Here is a 20,219-nt window from a genome sequence, read left to right as displayed (position 1 = left end):
CAGGGAATCTTCCTGACCCAGGAAGGAATCGAACCCAGGTCTCCTGCATTGCAGATGGACTCTTTGCCAGCTGAGCTTCCAGGGAAGCCCTGACCTCTGTGAGGCCACAGCTGTCTCCCCATGCCTTCCCCACAGCAGCTGCCTCCAGCCTTGGGCTCGCCCTCTGGAGGCTCTCAGGTGTACCTGCCCTCCCTGCCAGCTCACTGCAGATGCTCCTTCTTGGTCCTGCGAGTCCACTTCCTGGGGGCTCCATTGTTTATTCATTCAGCAGATACTGAGCACACACTGCACACCGGACAGACACGAGGGACACAGTGGGGCCGCGATAGGCGAGCTGGCCTTACCTTGAGAAACGTCCAGTCTAGTGGGAGAGTCAGAACCAAGGGTCACAGCAAGAATCACAGTGAATATGCAGCTACAGAGTGGGACCTGAGCCAGTTGGGAGCCAGGGTCCCCAGGGGTTTCCAGAGGTCAGGAGCACTCCTCAGAGAAAGAGGAGGACAGTCTGAGCCCAGAAGAAAGACTGTGGGCTGGAGCATAGGGGGATGACGGGGCTGGATGTGCATGGCCTCCCCAGCAGGCGCAGTGGAAACCACGCTGGCTCCACGCAGGAAGGGCGTTATCATGGAGGTGCCCTGATGCAGGCCTAGGCTGGCTCCATAGAAGGACAGCGTGCTGCCTGTGTCATTCTAAACTTTCTAATAGCCACATCTGATGAGGAAAAAGACAAGAAGTCAGTATCAGTCATATACTAAAAGTAATATATAAAGTAAAATATTTTGTACATAATATGCCAAATATTATCATTTTGACTTGCAATCATTATATTTAAATTACTGAGATATATCCGGTTCTCTGATTTAAGTCTTCAAAATCTGTCTGATTTAAGTTCTCTGATTTAAGTTTTCATCCACAGCACGTCTTAGCTCCACATTTCCAGCCCCAGAAGCTGCATGGGGAATGGAAAATGAAAATGAAAGTAAGTCGCTCAGTCGTATCTGACTGTTTGTGACCCCATGGACAGTAGCCCACCAGGCTCCTCTGTCCATGGAATTTGGCTGCCACATTATGGACAACACCCTCCAGCCCGTTTTGTCAGTGGGCTTTTCTCCTCTGCCTGACAGCACGGCTCTTCCCGGTCAGCACCACAGCCCTCGACCCCACAGCGCTCCCCAGCTGCTCCCTTTCCTCTCCCAACCTGTTCCTCAGCCAGGATGGCCAAGAAATCTTCTATCTGGTTCTCTTTTTCCTTGCTTCCCACTTCTCCTCTACCCGCCACAGTCTGTCGTCGAATCCCTGTGACTCAGCAGAGGGAGTCACCTCGCTTTTTTGTTGTTGTTATTTAGTCACTAAGTCATGTCTGACTCTCTGTGACCCCAAGGACTGTAGAGCCCACCAGGCCCCTTTGTCTTTGGGATTGCCCAGGCAAGAATACTAGAGTGGGTTGCCATTTCCTCCTCCGGGAGATCTTCCTGACACAGGGATCAAACCTATGTCTCCTGCTTGGTGAGCGGATTCTTTACCACCGAGCCACCTGGGACGCCCTCAAAACTTCTTTGTTGTAAAATAAAGCAGATTTTCTTTTTAAGAAAGGACAGGAACAAAAGAACTTGGTGAATTTGACAAACGCCTTTGTAGCCCTATTGAAATCAAAAAATAGAACTTCAGAGGCCACCCCAGAAGCTCCCCGTGGCCTGTCCCAGCCACAGTGCACCCCAACCCCCCACCCCGAGTGTAAGCCCCACTCTGACTTTGTAGTTCTCTAAGCATTTCCTTCCTTGCCTTTCTTTGAGGTCTTTCTCACCCATGAGCCAGCAGTCACATCTAGTTATCTCTTCAGGACATGGTACTTCCTTGACACCCACCCCTGTCTTAGATAAGAAAATCCTACTTGCCCTTCTTCCCCTCCCACCTCTGCTGCCCTCCTCCAGCTCTAGGTCTTCTTGCTGCTGCTCCACCCCACCTGGCAAGCTGCCCTCCCACTCTCTGCCCTCTGCTCCTCTCAGAAGCCCATGGACAGTAGCTGCACCTGGGAACTCAGACCCGCATCCGAATCTCCAGCCCTGTTTGACTCCTGAGCACTGGCACCAAGCCTTGCTATTTCTGCTGTCTCAGGGCCTTTGCACTTGCTGTTTTGTTGTTGTTGTATTTGTTTTTTTCCTTTTGCAAAACTTCCTTGGGTATCCAAATGGCTTGCTCTCTCACCTCCTTCAGGTTTTGACTCAAAGGTCACCTTCTCAATGATGCCAGCCTCCTAGACCACCGTGTATGACAAAGAAGGCAGAGAGTGCTGGACTCACTTGTGGGCCAGCTTCAGAGCTGGCACCTTGCTTAGCATGGGACTGGGATGAGGAGATCTAGCTCCTACACCTTTCCTTCTTGGACGGAAAGCTGGGGAGGGGGACGCTGGGGACACTCTCAGCTCTTTTTTCGTTAATTACTACTGCTTGCTTTTTCAGCTCATGGTGCTTCATTTATTTGTTTTTGTCTAATCTGCCCAAGAACCTATGCAATAGAGTGTCATTTCTCATCTCATGGGTGAAGAAACCCAGGTTCTAGGAGGCCAAGTGACTGACCACACAGTCTGGGAGGGATGGAATCTGAATTAAACCCGGGTCCTTCTCACTCTAGAGTTCAGCCTCTTTCCAAACTCTGGCAAAGAGTTCTTTTGGAATCTGAACAGTGTCCTTTAGAGCAATACTTTTTGCAAACTGTAGAGTACCATGCAAACATAAGGAAGTGTTGGTGGCAGTTTTCCTGTCATTTGAGAGACTCGACAGTGGAGAATAACTTTGCCAGTGAACAAACATCCTGTGTCTGAGTGCTAAGCAGGTCTAAGGCCTTTGAGAGAAATCTATGGTCAGTCACACCAGAAGACAGAAGATTTTAAGTTGAGGCTCAGATTTCTTCCAACTAAGGCAATGGTTCCAAAACCTATTAGAACCATTGCCTTAGTTGGAAGCCATTCTATTGGCTGCACAATAGAATCACGTGGGAGGGCTTAGAACCCTGATGTCCAGGTCACACCTCAGAAAGGTAGAAGGTGAGTATGCAGGTGGGAACCTGGCAGCAGAAGTTCTTAAAGACCCCAGTGACTCCAGGGCACCATGAGGTTTGAGAAGTAAGGCCTGTCCTTATCATGTCAGTAAAGATCCAGACAGTCTGGTATGACCCCCTTGTTTGGATGCGGTGTCCAACAACTTACCTCATTCACCCCAAAGCAAACTAAAAGCTTTTGTCTGCCCACTGGGGCCACTGCAGGACTTGACAGCGGGGAGTGGGCAGAGAGAGGTGGGCAACATGAGTGCAGAGCACACCTCCCAGGAGCACCCACCGAGCTCCAACCACAGCCTACGACCATGCTTCTCAAGTTGGGCAGTTTCACTGCTCAGGAAACATTTGGCAATGTCCAGAGACACTGGACTTCCCTTGTGGCTCAGATGGTAAAGGGCTTTCCTTGTAACTCAGATGGTAAAGAATCCACCTGCAATGTGAGAGACTTGGGTTCAATCCCTGGGTTGGGAAGATCCACTGGAGGAGAGCATGGCAACCCACTCCATTATTTTTGCCTGGAGAATCTCCGTGGACAGAGGAGCCTGGTGGGCCAACAGTCCACGGGGTCGCAAAGAGTCAGACATGACTGAGCGACTAAGCACAGCACAGAGACACTGGGTTGGCACAGCTGGTGCAAGGGAAATCTGCTGGTGTCTAGTGGTAGAGGCCAGGGTGCTGCTTGACATCTCACAGTGTACGGGACAGCCTCCCATGGCAGGGAATCATCCTGGCCAGAATGTCAGCAGTGCCGAGACTGAGGTGATATGATGGTTGGGATTGTGACCTGGGCTGCGAGATTGGCAGGTATGCTGTCAGTCAGATCCGGGCATCCCCCCGCTTCCTCAGGAATGGTACTTGAACTGTCCCTAGAAAACACTGACAGATGGGCCAAAGGCTGCTTAGTCTTCTCATTTAAGAAATATTGCTTTTATTTCTTTGGAAATTGCTTCTCATCTTTTCTACTTTTAAATTTGTAATGATTCCTAAGCTGCAGCAGAGCAGTCCCTCAGTCTCCGATCCCTCCTCTGTGATGGGTGAACAACTAGTGTTCCCACCGCCCGGGAGCACCTCTGAGGTTTCTACGCTCAACGCACTGAGACTGCGAGGAGGCGCTCGAAAAACGTTAGCCATCATCGTGCATGTTCACAGCCTGGAAACAAATTTGTTCAGTATGAGACTGCAGCCCTGTGAAAATTCTCTAATTAAAAAGCAAACACTGAAGTGCCGTGGACCCTTATTTCCACCTTTTATGTTTCACTGAAGATCTTCAGATCCAAATTGTCTGTAAAACTCAGCCTTTTCTTTGAAATGCACAGTAATTACCAGTAACTAGCTTGATATGAGTGCTGAGGTTTGTCCCTGGAAGGATTCTAAGACATTAGCTTCCACTAACTAGAATTTGGCAGCTAATGACAGTCTTTATCGTTGGCCTAATTGGAGGGAGGTTCAGGATGCAGAGTAATCTGCCTGCTAATGAGGTGCCCGGTTTGATTAAAGCCTGTGGGCCTGAGACATCTTGCCTTTGGACCTCAAAGCACCAATGCATGGTTTTTTCCTACTTTCCTTATCTTCCTTTCCTGGACCATCAGTGAAATCAGGATTCCACAGAAAAGGGAATAATTCAGGACAGGGTCTTTTGTCCACCTTATTTGCTTCTGATGCCTGTTACACTGTTTCTGTCTCAGAAGGTGATGTTGGTGTGTGGAACACACAGTTCTCTGCAGCGAAGGAAAAACTATAATCATTTCTCTCCAACAGGATGGAAAGACAGCAGAAGATCTTGCGAAATCGGAACAGCATGAACACGTAGCAGGCCTCCTCACAAGACTCCGAAAGGTGAGAAATTGTTTGTGCTCTGAAATGCTCTGTGCTTTTTATGTGAAAAATTCTGTCTTGTCCCTTATAAATGCTGAGAATGAACAATCTGTTGGACACACAGATGGTACCAAAAGGCACCTGTCCTGGGCTGTGGTTTGCTTATCGATTTGCATAAACATGTCGGCCACCTCTCTGGTTTCTTCTTCTGTGTTAGGACTTGGAAATCACTGGCCTCTTTTTGCGGTCACTGTGCCTGATTTTCCTCCTCTCACCCTGTCTATAATACCTGCCCCCGTGAAGTAGAGGGGAAATGAAAAAGCTGACCCTGCTTCTTTCTTTCTTAATGTTTCGAGCTCCAAAATATCACATATGCTCTAGCTTATCAAACATCATGGCTGTAAGGTTTAAGAAGATATGACAAAAATAAATAAATGCAGGTATGCCGTTTCAGCCCACATCACAGCAGTGTGTACGGAGAGACTTCAAAACAGTCACACCCTTTAAGTTAGGGATTCTCTGTGACTCTATCCTAAAGAAATCAAAGAAATGCATTAAAAAAAAAAAAAAAAAAGTTGTATGCATGAAGATGTCCATTGCAGTGTTATTTATAAAAACTGGCAATTAAAATCAGAAATGTTGGATGACCAACAATAACGTCTGATAAACTGTCATACAGCTATAAAATGGAATGGGTTTTGGCCTTTAAAATGTTCCTAAAGAGGTTTTAGTAACAGGAATTTAATGTTTCAGATGTTCCTAGGCTGCAAAGCAGAAGATGAATTATGTGCACATTATAATTCCAGCTATGTTTTTTCAAATACATATAAAGAAAATGTTAACAGTGATGTCTTTGGGTTTAGCTTTCTTAATTGACAGTCTCTTCTTTAAACATAACTCTGTTGTTTCCAAACTTCCTAAAATAATCGTGTAATAATTTTTTTAAAAAAAGGACAAATGTTATAGAAATTTTAAAAATTACTCAGTTAATTTAAGTGTTCATGAAAAAGTATTATTTCAAATAAGCTCAGGGTATCCTACAAAGACCCTGCCATATAAATTGAAAAGTGCCTGGGGGAGGGATAACAATGTTTTAACTTTCACAGCTACTAAAAGTTTGAATTGATAGTGGTCCCCTGGTCCTGGTTACAGGGAAAGGGCAAGGGGACACATGCAGAGATTGGAATGATTTCAGTGCCTGGAGTTGGCCCGGGGAAGATAATGGACTTTCACACCTTTGTGCTTTGGAGTCTGTGAACTGATAAACACTGAGATCCCCCCAGGCCACTGCTGGGATTCAGTCTCCCCTTTGATCTAGAATTTCTGGAAAGAGATCCCGGCTTATTCACACGTTCTTAGAGGAAAAACTTACATTAACTCTGGACTTCATGTTCTCCCACTCTGTGCCCCCACAGACTGTGGGGGAGAATCTGGACTAGCAAAGCAAGGGAAAACTTTTTGTTTACAGGCAAAACAAGAGGGGGCTGTGCAGGAACCTATGAGACTGTCAGCCAGTCAGCAATGAACTTTCACATAAAATCTCCTCATCTTAAAACTCACTTTATTTGAAGTGATATTCAGCCAAATGAAACACAACTTCAAGCCAGATTGACTCAGAGGCCACCAGTTTGTAACCTCTGACTTTTGCTGGATTTTATTGTAGGGAGCCCCGCATTTGAGTATAGAATTCTATGTTTATATAGATTATCACACTTTAAGGGCTGTTTTTGGTTTGTTTTTTTTTTAATGGAAACAGTATCTTTTGCTTGCTTGCTTGTTTTTTAATATTTCTCTCTTTGGCTGCACCGGGTTTTAGTTGCAGCATGTGGGATCCAGTTCCCTGACCCGGTATCAAACCTGGGCTCCCTGCACTGGGAGCACGGAGTCTTAGCCATGGACCACCAGTGAAGTCCCATAATAAGGGCTGTTTTAAACTGAGTCCCCCATTATAATATCCATTGATAGTGGAAAGAAACCGAAGCAAATCTGGCCTTTCCACAGTTTGGGTGAGTACACATTTTTACAGTTAATACCTCTAGTATGGTCCACTATTAGGAAGAAACATTTTATTAGGCTCAACACCTTAGCAGGTATATAAACATGCTGAATCAGGTATTCTTAGGTTTCCCAAATTCCACAAAGCGGGATTTTAACCTGCCTGCCTCCGCTGGCACCATCGTCCTGCTCTGAGCCCAGCGTCGTCCTTGCCGGTGTTTTGTGGGCTCAGTTGGTGCACGGGCAGCCCCTCTCACAAGTGTAGCACTCTGGACAGTACTGTTGCCTCATACTTTCTTGGCTTGAAGTGCGGTTCATCATCTCAGAAACGCTTGTTCCACAGCAGTGCTCCAGGGAAAGGTATAGCCTGCTCATCTTAAAGCAACAATCAGCTGCAAGCCATGATCTTCCATGGCCTAATAGTCACCCCAGGAAACACCCTCTTCTGGCCAAGGGACAAGGCTTTTCCTTGGACTGTGCTGTTTTAGTGCCCATCTACCCCTTAGGAAGATACTTTTATTTAAAAACATTGCTATGCTAGATACAAGCCCAAGCCCAGATGTCCATTCCAGCAGGTCAGAAACAGCAGACAAATGCCATTAAAAAAGACAGGAAGGAGAGCACTCTACAAGATAGCCAAGGTTGGGTGGATTGGATGAGTGGGGCTCAAAGCACTTTCTCACGTTATCTGATTCCTGTATTTCTTGCTGTGCTTCAACCACTTTTATAATTAGGAATATAAATAGTAAGTGAAGCCACATGCAGCTCAAGGAAGGGTGGCTGTCCCCAGACTGGAATTTTGAACTCTGTGTGGTGTGGGTTCTTGTACAGTCCCAGTTTGGGGCTTTCCCTTTTTTTTTTTTCTTTCCTTCCATTAATTCGTACTTTTGCTTTTTGATGTCTAGATTTTTTCAAGAGGGGTGGGAGAAGGAATATTACAGCGTTTAGTCTTTTACCATTATCCTATGATTTTTGTAAGGAGATGAAAAAAGTCATTACGATGCCTGTGAATATAGTACATCCTCCCTCTTGGAGCCCAGAATCTACTGGGAGATTCCCCTCTCGTCTTTGCTTTGAGAGGCAAAATATAGGGTAAAGGCTGAGAGCACAGACTCAGGAGTCCCTGCTCTGCCACACCTTCATGCTGGGTGAACTACCAATCTGCTTAACAGGCTGGGCCTTAGTTTCCCTGTTTGTTAAATGGGATGAGTACAGTGCTACTCACAGGATGGTGGTAAGGGTCAGGCGGGTGGTGTAAACGATGTCCTTAGAGCAGCGCCTTGCACACCCTGAGCACCGTGAGTTTGCCACAGTCGGCATCCTAGTTCGCATCCTGCAGACCACCCTCCAGGTCCAGGGGAACTATTGAGGTTTCCTTGGGGCCACCTCTTGTGACCCAGCCCGCAGGAGCAGATGTTGGGGTGGCAGCAGTGGCAGCAGTGGCAGCTCTGGCAGGGTACGTTTGAGAGTCATTTTTAGTAACAGCCACCATTGACGCTCAGTGTGTGTGGCAGCCCTGTAATTTTACATCCCTGAGTTGCGGATGTTCCCGCAGGAAACCCGGTCTCCACTAGGTTAAGCAACATGCTAATTACAGAGCAGAGACCCAGACCAAAACAGAAATGCCTGCTTTTGGGGCTCGATCAGGGGCTCAGGACTCCTTCAGACTCAATTCTCCAACAGCCCAGGATGGTGCTTCCCTCCAGCGGGGTCACCCGCTTGGTGGCTAGACATGGGTCACTTCCCTCGAGATAATGCAGAGCCCTGTGCCCTTCAGCGGAGTCTCCCCAACTTCATGTTCGACAAGATCCACGTAATCATTTGCTTTAGTCATGCCTTCAAATGACTCTAGACCTCAGCTTTCCCCTTAGCCAGAAAGGGAGGAGTTGACTGCCAAACATTTCTAACCATTCTCTATCTTTAAAAAAAAAAAAAAATGTAAACCCCAAAATAAATAACTGCTTGGGATTTCGGGACACCCAGTACTGGAACCTGGTTATTGAAAATGATCATGACGTCCCAGTGTGTCTGGAAAATGCATCGCAGAGGACTCATGGGCGGTTGCCTTAAGGAGCAGGCTCTACCTGCAGAGAAAGCCAAGAAAGGTGATTTGTTTGCAGTGCTAACCTGCAATGGGTCATCTGCAGGAAGAGACTGCCCACAGCCCTGTACAGTGGGTGAGGGGAATGGAAGAAGGTAATTTACACTGAGGGGCATTTTATCACCTTTCCTTTCAGTGTCATTTTCTGTTCCAGGCTGCAGTGTTTCTTACCAGGGTGCTGTCAGAATTTGGGGTTGGGTGGAACTTCCTGTCCTTGCAGGATGCAAGGACCCCCAAGGATCTAATGTCAAGCACCCTCTCCCACATTCATTGTGGAAACCAAAAGACTGCCTCTGTTCCTTTCCTGACACCCCCAGGCGTGGTGCCAGCCTCTGCTCACCCACTCCACGTGCATCCTAAGCGCAGTCACTGGGTGGGGTCTGTGTCTGGAGCAGCAGGGGTTGGCCATAAGGTGCCTTGCTCAGCCGTTTGGTTTTTCAGGGCCAAATTAGCGACAGAAATGCTCCCTGTGTTTTCACCTCTCATCAGTTGTCAAGCCTAGGAACGTGTTCTTAAACATCTGTTAGGGGTAAGCCATGGTGCTTTCTCTTCTGAAAAAAGAACCAAAGTCATCTTGTTGAGCTGCATAGGGCAGAGGAGGGTGGGCTGGAGGAGAGTGAGAGGAGATGACATCTCTAAAGCAGGGGGCTGACCGTGGGAGGTGAGACCTGCAGCCAGCGCATCTGCATCTGGGCAGGTAGGGGAGAGGGCAGCCGAGCTGGGGCTTGTGAGGGAAGGAAGAACACAGCGCATCTTCCTCTCTGACCCAGTTCAACAGGAGATGATGGTGTGGTGGCATGTGGGAGCCCATGGTAATGTCTGGGAGAGCCCACCATACACATCTCTCCCCAACTGCGTGTTCCGTGCCGTCACATTCGGGGCTGAAATCAGCTGTGGTAGTGGTATTTACACCACAGGAATCAGCAAACACTGATCAGGCTTCACCTTTTGCCCGAAACCCCAGCCTGCTCCCCCCGCCATCCCCTGCAGTGAGCTGGTTTCCCAGCACACCATTGTTTTAGGGGCCTCTGGGGGCCCCCTTAGCTCCACCATGCATGGTAGGTATCACTTTCTTATAAGGAGCTGCACCCTCTTCTGTCCCCTGTGTTCACCCCCACTGCTAAACAAAGCCCCCTTCAGCCCTCCAAACCTGCTCAAGAACTCTGTGCTCACTTAACCAAACCAGTTCTGCTCCTAGAAAAAGGGGAGCTTGTTATAACAGGCGGGGAAGGGGGTAGCGCTTAGATTTTGTACTGGCATCCATTTTTACTATCATATCAAGGTCTATTCTTTCCTGATTTTAAAACACTAGTTTTAAGGGGGTTGAGGAGTCAGCTTATTTTTATTTTGTTTGATTGTCCTTCTAATCAGCTTTTCTGTAAAGTGATATTAAAAGTAGTTGTTTTTCCTAAGTCTGAGACTAGATGGTGAAGAAAGATGCCCAGGAATAGTTTGAAAAAATAGGACAAAGTTGGGAGCTTGCCCAAAATTTAGAATTCACCACAAGTAAACTGCATTTGCATAATTAAGAGTTGCTGCTCCCATCCTGTGGGTCTAATTGCATCCTGCCACGTGCAGAGAGCCACGTCACCTCTCCATTCTCTTATCTCTCTTTCCCAGGCGGGAGATGGCTCTCGATCTCCCATCAACCTTGCTGTTTAGTCACTTTTGCCGATGAGAAAGTGAAAGCTGAATTGCCAGGGGGTAGAAGGTGCTGGAAGAAAGGAAATTAGAAACCCCTGTCGACTAAAAAATATAGTCAGAATGTGAAAGTAGAGTTATTTTATTTGGTGGGAATATTTAGGACTCTGCGGCAGGGAGACAGCATCTCAGTAGCTCTGAGCAAACTGCTCCAAAGAGGCAGGAGGGGAAGTCAGGCTATATACAATTTTGTAACAAAGGGAGCAGGCATTTTGAACATCAAAGATGGGATATCAAATGAAGGAATTTAGCATTCTATGTATGGGGAGATGCAAGCCTCTGGGCTCACTGAGTTCCTTCCTTTCAAATGCATCTCAGCTTTCTGGGGCCAACCCTGTTCCTTAGTTCACATCGCCTCTTGCATTCCCAGCTCCTCAGCAGTCACCCTTGGAGGTGGCAGCGTCTGCACTCATTCACATTTGGAGGCCAGAAATCGCTGATGGCTGTGACATTTCTTGTTTATTAATATGGCAGGAGATGTTTTCATTTCACCCCAGAGTTCACCAGGGCTTCAAAAAGCAATGCAGTTACCAAATAATGCTCTTTTAAAAGATAATCAAAGGGTCTACCATAGGAAAGAACTATGAGAGACCAAGTAAAGGAAAGAGGCAAGACCAGTCAATAAACAAACAAGAAAATGTGAGATAGGTCAGAGGGTGGCAAACTAGGACCATAGAGCCAAAACCGGCCCCTCACCTGCTTTTATAAATAAAGTTTTATTGGAACAGCTATACCCCTCTGTTTACTCCTGTCTATGGCAGGTTTCTAGATCCATATATGGCAGTCACAACAGAGACCACCAGGTTCTTTACAGGAACCAGCCAGAAGAAGGGCTGGGAGAAGACAGAGGGAGCAGTGAGTGGAATGGGCCTGAGAAGGTAAAGAGTTAGAAATAGATCAAAAAGGAGGGAGCTATGGGGGTAGCAGCAGAGTTTGAGTGTGATTGTTGGGGCAGAGGACGGTGCCTACGGTGAGCAGAAAGATAGGCCTGGCTTGAAAAGGCGATCGGGTACGGGGCCAAGTGTGTTAAGTAAGTTGTTGTTCAGTCACTCAGTCGTGTCTGACTGTTTGCCAGCCCATGGACTGCAGCACGCCAGGCTTCCCTGTCCTTCACCATCTCCCAGAGTTTGCTCAAACTCATGTCCATTGAGTCGGTGATGCCATCCAACCATCTCGTCCTCTGTCAACCCCTTCTCCTCCTGCCTTGGGATTTCCCTCTGACTGCTCACACCCAGAAACCAGACAGAAGGTGGTCTTGGCAGCCAGGCGAGATGGGACGGCTGCTTGGACTGGTGCTGTTCAGGCTCAGTTACTTTGTGAGCTTGAGGCCGGAATACAAATGAGAGCTCGCTTTCCTGTGTAAATATTTGAAGTATGTGGTTAAAGCTAACAGGGAAACTCTGGCCTCCCATTACACAAATGCACCTTTGTGACCACCTGGAAGCCTGAGTTCCGGTTTAGAGGTCTGGTTCCTCAGGGTCCCTGCTGCTTCCCCTCCCATCTTCCCAGCCTGCACGCGAGGCCTTGCCGTGTCCCAGCCACATCCACCAGCCTGTGGGGTCGAGCGGGATGGGATGCACAAGAATATTTTGAGGCATGAGTCAAGACTTAGGGAACCCAGAAGTCCTGACCCTCCTCTCCTCTGGGCTGGTACAGCCCACACTATCCTGGTACAGCCATTGAGGGCCTGAGCAGACTGGGCGCTGGGGCATCTTGGAGCTTCTGTTAAGAAATCAACATTCTTCCACCTTCTCGAGCTAACCAGGAGCACACTCTGTACCTCTCTTTTCCCCCTCTCTGCATCAAAACCAGAGAGGGCACACACACTAAGGCTGCTGCTGGAAGCTGCCTTCTTGGGGACAGACGCTAATCTGAGCATGCCACTCGTCCCTGCTGCGACATCTAATGGTGAAAAGTGGAAGTGCACCACCCACCAGGAGGAGAGGGATGTCAGAAACTTCTTGTTTCAGAGTTGTTCAGTCACTCAGTGTCTTCACGACTCTTTGTGACCCCTTGGACTGCAGCACACCAGGCTTCCCTATCCTTCACTGTCTCCTGGAGTTTCCTCACACTCATGTCCATTGAGTCGATGGTGCCATCCAACCATCTCATCCTCTGTCACCCCCTTCTCCTCCTGCCTTCAATCTTTCCCAATATCAGGGTCTTTTCTAATGAGTTGGCTCTTCACATCAGGTGGCCAAAATACTGAAGCTTCAGTATTGGTCCTTCCAGTGAATATTCAGTATTGATTTCCTTTAAGGCTGACTGGTTTGATATCCTTGCTGTCCAAGGGACTCTCAAGAATCTTCTCCAGTACCACACCTCTGTCTCAGAGGGCTGTCTCAAATTCTGTGTTCAGATTCTTCACGGTTCTTAGTGAGTGCCAGTGGGGAGGGGCCCTCCTTGAGGACAAGGTTAGATTTCCTTGGACTGAAGACTGGAGTATATTCTGCTTGTCCTTGCCTTTAGCAGTTTCTCAGCCCATCTTCCCCAGGGCAAAGTAAAGGGTGAGAGTCCCTCCCAGTCCAGGCCAGCAGGTCCTGACTGCAGGGGAAGGGAGGGCAGGGAGATGTGTGAAGGCCCTGGGCAGAGAGTAGGAATGTGGGATGGCTTGTAACCCCTACACCCCTTTCTTTGGCCATTGAAATATTTTTCTCACCTGCCTGCCATTCATCTCCACTTGAAAGGTGAGAAAGTGTGTGTGTTTGTATGATCGTCCCAGAATCGAGGACACTGTAAAAGCTGAGCTGTCAGTCCCATGAAGCAGTATTTTCTTGGACAAAACAAGATTTCTTGAGGATTGTTATATTTGGGAAACACCATGAGAACTAGTGATGGATTCTGACATGAACGCAGTCCCTGCAGAAGAAGGTTCAATCTGTATTTCTGATTAAAAAGCTTGGGGCTGGTGCACTGGGATGACCTGGAGGGATGGTATGGGGAGGGAAATGGGAGCGGGGTTCAGGATGGGGAACACTTGTACACCTGTGCCGGATGCATGTTGTTGTATGGCAAAACCAATACAATATTGTAAAGTAAAAAATAATAAAAAGTTAAAAAAAAAAGATACTCCCCTGGAGCTCCCCAAGGACATGGAGCCTGTTAACACAGGCCAGCAGTCCAACTCATTTGCTTAGGAAAAATGAGGTGCCCGAGTGTACTCTTTGTCTGTGCAAATCCAGAGTGGGGAGGCGGGGTGCACTCTCATCCTACAGAGCCTTTTCATAGCAATGACTTATAAGCCTTACTTTAAATCAGGACTCTGTACTAACTGGGAAGTGTTTTCTTAGTGAAACGAACTGGAAATGGCCCTTGTTGGACATTCATAGTCCTAGGATTAATAGCTGAAGCACAACCCAGCTTTCAGTTTCCGTTCTTAACTTTGTAAATCCTTGTTTACTCCTCCCTGCTCCCCACTCCCCTTCTAGAAACCCATCACCTCCCTTTCAGTGACAGCAGTGGTAGGAAGGAAACCTAGTTCTGTCTTCGCCTTGGTCAAGAAAGGGCCTTGACCTCTCTGAGCCTTGGTTTCCCCACTTGAAAGGGAGAACGACCACAGTAACCACAAAGGTTTCTTTGAGGTTTAATGAGGAATGTGAGTGAAAGCACAACATAAGCTGGAAGATACAAACCTGAAAGTTACTGTTGCAGACAGGAAATGCATCTGTCACAACTCCTAGGCGTGTTCATGAAAGAATAGTTCGGGACCCTTTTTGAAGACAGTAGGATTGACTATTTGGGGGTACTGCAGTGGGTGCAGAGCAGAGGAAAGAGATCAGCTCAATCCCAACTTCAACAAGGACAAGCGGGGATTTATAACCAAGGAATTAGGTGGGGTTCATGGATGGAAAATCACTAAGACAAAACCCAAAGGCTAAGGGGTTTCTTGCTAGAAACCCATGCCTTGGATTCTTTCATGAGATGGTCAGCCAGCTGAGACCACAAGAGGAGACGGAAGGGAGGCTCAGGGGAAATGCAGTGTGTATATCATTGGTCCCAGAGAGAGAGGGATTAGGGTTGGGTCGTGGAACTCAGACTCAGTTCAGCAGGGAGAAGCAGAGAGCCCCTGGGGCAAGTGCTTTACTGGGGTCAGGGTGGGTACACATGGAAAGGTGCAGGGCGTGTCACTGGGGCATTTGAGTGTCAGGGGTCACAGTGGGAAAGTAGGAAGGGGAACCTGTGGCTGAGCCCACTCACACACTGGTATACCTGGGCTGGCACTCACATCCTCTATTTGTGGGGACGTTGAGGCAACAGAAACATAGGAAGTTTTAAAGATTATAATACTCATCAGGATTATTGCTAAAGGCAGGGCAGGTGCTCAGATATCAAGGTTGGGCATGAAGAGTTTGCTCAGATGTCAAGGGTGGGGGATTTCCTCTAAACTTGACCTTGCAGGATTCTTGTTCATCCTGGACTACCCAGCCCGACACAGCCCACCATCACCAGCCCCTCTTCCCGCTTTCCTCCATTTCTGGGGCTGACTTGGGGAGCAGGCAGACAGACCACCAGCCACTGCTAGCCCACCATTGTCCTGAGTGGAACTGGAAGGAGCAGAGGGCTCTCAGCCCAGGCAGCACTGAGCAAGGCCAAGACACACCCTCTATCAGTGGCATGGGACAAGCCCACGTTGGTTCAGAGCAGCCGCTGGAAGCAATGGGATAACACCTGTGTCCGAGTGTTACTGCAGTCTGTTCAGACTTGGGCTCAGACCTGCGGGACTCATGCGAGGGAACAGAGGTGCCCTCACTCCTTCTTCACACAGGACAGATGTGTTGGCCCAGCCTCAGAGTGTCAGGATCAGAGGACACGGAACAGACAGAATAGAGCAATGCTATGGGTAATGCCCCCAGGTTCAGTGATGGGACTAAAGCCAGAAGCAGGTTTTCTGCCTTTGCCGCATCTCAGGAGAAGCACATCCCGGCTTCATGCAAAGAATCTGTCCATGTTAGTTAGCCATGTGTCATGGACTAGGTGGAGAACTTTTTTATTTATTCATGAGATACTCCTAAAGGAGGGAGCTGCTCCCAATTCAGACACTCACTGTGCAGTGGGTGGCACTAGTGGTAAAGCACCCCCTGCCAATGCAGGAGACATAAGACACGTGGGTTCGAATCTGGGTTGGGAAGATCCCCTGGAGGAGGGCATGGCAGCCCACTTCAGTATTCTTGCCTGGACAGAGGAGCCTGGGGGCTACAGTTCGTGGGGTTGCAAAGAGTCAACACAACTGAAGCAACTTAGCATGCGGCACCCACGACTTGAAGATAGAAGGGCTAGTTTGAAGATTCAATTGTAATGAAAGGTGGTAGATTGGCTTCAGGGGTCATGGGCTCATCTGCCACAGTAAATGGCATCAGGGAGAAGCCAGTGCCCCATTTCTTCTTGCCTGATCAGCAGCACCCCAGTGAGTAACTGCCTCAGAATAGAACTTTTCAACTCCTGTGCTGACCTGGGTCATAATTCAGGGGAAGTGCTGGCAAGATACTCCAGCCCTTTCCGCCCAGTGCAGCGTTTTGTCTCAGAACCTGCTGAGATTTGAGGTTAAAAGAAGAAACCCAACAAGGATAACACCATGTTCTACAGATCACTGTCCAAAGTGTGGTTTCCAACCCTAGGAGAACCAATACTTTCTAACAATGGTGCCCAACCTTTTGGATAGGGGAGTGGTTTGGGCAGTAATTCCAACCCTGGGGAGCAGTGGATGGAGCTTTGCTGCTCACCTCCTGCTGTGCTTCCTGTGTCCTAACAGACCAAGGGCTGGTGGGGGGTTGGGGACCCCTGCTTTATAATGTACATTTTGTGATGCCACAGTAACTCTCCTGAAATAAAACTCAAAGGTAACAGTGTACCTACTGAGGTAATTTTAAAAGATCAACAGAATGCCCTAACTGTAATATAACAAAGACATCAAAGTAATATATATGTGATATAATAGAATGTGTTTCAGTATGTAATTGCAGAGCAGAGGTGATGAGGAGACATTGTTAACTTGACAGACGCTTGGGCCCATCCACAGAATCCCCGAATGGAACACCTACAGATGCCATGGATGTTGGAGGGACAGCAACTCAAAACAGCAGCAACAGGCTGACATTTTACAAGAGGGGATCAGAGCTATAATTCCACCAACATATACAATTGGTGCACTCTTGGGAAAGTCAGTATGTATTAAGCCATACCCTCTCAAAACCCTCTGGGTCATATTAAAATGCAGTTAAGTCCTAAGTTCAGATGATCACAAACAAGGTCTTTCTCTTAGATAAATGCTTAGCAGACACTCAGAAGTCAAGCAGACTCAGGAGAATTCGTCCCATTCAGAACACTGTGTGCACATGTCAGGAGCCCAGCACCCACCTACCCACCACCCGCCAGCAGCATGCCCCCAGCGCTGGGAACTAAAACTGCCACCTTCCATTTTCAAAATGCCAGCTCCTGGGTGGTGCTCCCCTTGTCGAGAAAGATGAGTCGGAGTTTACCAGGAGGAAACAGAGGAAGGAACGCAGGAGAGTTGTGAGTTTGCTACTAGGGCATGAGCGTGCCCTAGGGCTCCCATCCTGGGTTGTTGGTGGAAAATGTAACAATGGCTCAGGAGGAGGAGATGAGCATTAAATCAGCACCTCCTAGGATTTAGGTCTGGAAGCAGGGGCCCAGCCAGGCCTGAGATCGCACTGAAAGAAAAAGGCAGACCCTTAGCTCTGAGGCAGTCCTGCATGGGTCACCCTGAGTACCTCATTTATGTAGCATCCCTTTACTGGCCATCCTAGGTGAGCCGGATGCTGGGGATACCATCCTGCCCTCAAGTTGGCCTCTGTTTTAGAGGGGAAAAGTATCACATGATTACCCTCCAGTCCAGTGGGGTTACGATGGAGAACCACGTGTGGGCTGGAGCCTGCCCATGAGGAAACTTCTGGGAGAGGTCACAGCAAGATAGCTCTCCTAGGGTGCAAGGAGTTAACAGGCTAAAGCATAGGGAGTCATCGTGGGTAGGGGAGAAGGACTCGTCCTCAGGCTGCAAGCCAGAGGCTGTTATTACACAGCTGGGAGCTGAGAGCCAAGAGGGTGCATGAGGCCAGGATGGAGCTAGCATGACATGACCAGCGTTCCACCATGTAGCCCTTGAGGTGGGTTCTCCGGGGGCACGGAGCTCCTCGCCAGCACCATGTCTTCAAAAGCACCCATGTTATATTTAATAGCACATTGTTCTTGTGTCTGTTTCTCCTCAAAGCTGCGGATCTGGGGCTGGCACACAGGAGGTCCTCCACGAATGTTTGTTGATGAATCTGTGCATCATCCAGGGCTGGGGAGACTTCTGCTTCTCCCTGTAGGGCTGAGAAAGAAGGCGGCAGAAATGTTATCATGTCCTGCAGGCCCTTCCCCAGCATTTAACTTTGTACCTTGAGACACCCTTCTTCTCATCATCTTGTACCTTCAGAATGTCGTCAAGGAGCAGGACTCTTCCACACAGAAGGGGCAGGCGCCCAGGCCAGTCTAGACTGCTTCCCAGAAATTGTTCTACCTAGTTCATCGTGCATCCAAGTGCAATGGGAGTGGGCAAATCCACTGAGACAGAGCACATCGGTGGTTGCTAGTGGCAGGGCAGAGGGAGGTCTGGGAAGTAACCACCAATAGGTACAGAGTTTCCTTGTGGGGCAGGTGGAAGTGCTTTGGGACCAAATAGCAGTGATAGTTAGTTGTACATGTAGTAAAAACCGCTGAAAGGTCTGTTTTAAAATGGTTAAAATGGTGAATTGTATGTTATGTCTGCATGCATGCTAAGTCACTTCAGTCGTGTCCGACTCTTTGTGACCTGATGGACTGTAGCCCGCCAGGCTTCTCTGCCCCTGGATTCCCCAGGCAAGAGTACTGGAGTGAGTTTCCATGTCCTTCTCCAGTGCATCTTCCCCACCCAGGGTTCAGACCTGCATCTATTATGTCTCCCACATTGGCAGCAGGTTCTTTACCACTAGGGCCACCTGGGGAGCCTATGTTATGTCTGTTTTATATTTAAAAAATTTTAATGCCATGGGGACAGAACAAGAGGTATCTACCACGTGAGTAGAAATTGCAGACCTCCTGAAGTACAGACTTCCAGTTAGAAATTAAATAAACCTTGGGGCTATAATGCACAGCTGTTGACTAGAGTTAATAATACTCTACAGCACATTCAAAAGTTGATGAAAATAGATCTTTAATATTCGCATCACAAAAAAATATTTTTACTGTGGGTAGTGAGGGATGTTAACTAGACTTACCACGATGATCATTTCACAATAGATACAAACATCAAATCATTTACATTGATTTGAAACTAATGTTATAATAAGGTAACTTTTACCTCCATTTTTTTTTAAAGGCAAAGAAAACTCACAGACCAGAAGGATGCACTGGGGGTCTTTTGTTTGTTTTGGGGGCTGTTTTATGTTTTTGTTTATCTTCTGCCCTCACTGCGCAGCTTGCAGGATCTTAGTTCCTCCAACCAGGGATCGAATCTGGGCACGGAGTCCTAACCATTGGACCCCCAGGGAAGTCCCAAGCAGCTGGGTTCTTGAACCGTGGGAATCAGCATGTGTGTTTTGCTCAGGGCCTGCTCTTCTCCCTGACTAAGGGCCCATTTCATCTCTATGCAGGACACACACCGAGGACTCTTCATCCAGCAACTGCGACCCACACAGAACCTGCAGCCAAGAATCAAGCTAAAGCTGTTCGGCCACTCGGGGTCTGGGAAGACCACTCTGGTGGAATCTCTCAAGTGTGGGCTGCTGAGGAGCTTCTTCCGAAGACGCCGGCCCCGGCTCTCCTCTACCAACTCTACCCGGTTCCCACCCTCGCCCCTGGCCTCCAAGCCGGCAGGTATGCGTGCACCCCACCAGCCCTTGTCTCTCCACTGGGTGCTTCCAAAGTCAAAGCCTGGGAGGAAGGGTGGCTTTGTTTTGAGCACTTGGCCCGAGGCTGACCAACTCCTGCTGCCTTGGTGGCTTCAAGGTGTGGGCCCCCTGGCTCTTGGCCCTGTGTCCACCTCACTCTTGGGCAGCAAGTACACCCTGCCCCCATGCTAGCAAGGAAAGGGCCTTACTGAATTCAGTCCACAGTCACAGATGTGCAAAATAGCACAACCATGTCGTATTCTGCTCAGGGACTCTGCCCTTGAAGACGCAAAGAACTGGGACTGACACAGATTCAAGGTTGCACAGATGGAATATCAGCTCCCAGGATGGGTCCTCTCCCCTGACACTCCTTGGAATGCTGTGTGCACGTCCAGGAATGCAAGAACGCAGAGCAACAAGTCTGGGTGCATGGGGAGGCCCATCCACGCGTATCTGGAAGTGGGGTGGTGGTTTTGAAAGTCTCCTTAATGGTTTTTCAATTGGTCCATCCGCTCACCTGGACCCTGGTTGGAAAGCAGATGTTGCCATCTACCCCCACCTCCCACAGACACAATTATCAGCGGGCCCACACCCAGAACTGCAGGGTGACCTGTCCCTCCCAGGGAGAAACACCGGAGATGACCAAGAGGAAGCGGAACAGTCTGGGGTGTTGTTTTTCCTGACCCCGC

The 20,219-nt window shown here is 48.4% G+C and overlaps 1 protein-coding gene across 2 annotated transcripts in view; it reads left to right on the top strand.

Moving 5' to 3' along the window:
* DAPK1 (death associated protein kinase 1) overlaps nucleotides 1–20,219 on the top strand; it is a 211,786-nt gene that overhangs the window by 172,002 nt on the left and 19,565 nt on the right. For both annotated transcript variants that reach the window (XM_070375366.1, XM_070375367.1), the window contains exons 19-20: nucleotides 4,813–4,890; nucleotides 19,294–19,516. In XM_070375366.1, the coding sequence (XP_070231467.1) occupies nucleotides 4,813–4,890; nucleotides 19,294–19,516 (301 nt within the window). The remainder of the gene's footprint in view (nucleotides 1–4,812; nucleotides 4,891–19,293; nucleotides 19,517–20,219) is intronic.

This window comes from Bos mutus, chromosome 8, assembly GCF_027580195.1.
Source record: "Bos mutus isolate GX-2022 chromosome 8, NWIPB_WYAK_1.1, whole genome shotgun sequence".
In the NCBI taxonomy this organism is placed as follows: domain Eukaryota; kingdom Metazoa; phylum Chordata; class Mammalia; order Artiodactyla; family Bovidae; genus Bos; species Bos mutus.
The sequence above is the reverse complement of the archived record's forward strand: the minus strand, read 5'-3'. Positions and strand labels throughout refer to the sequence as shown.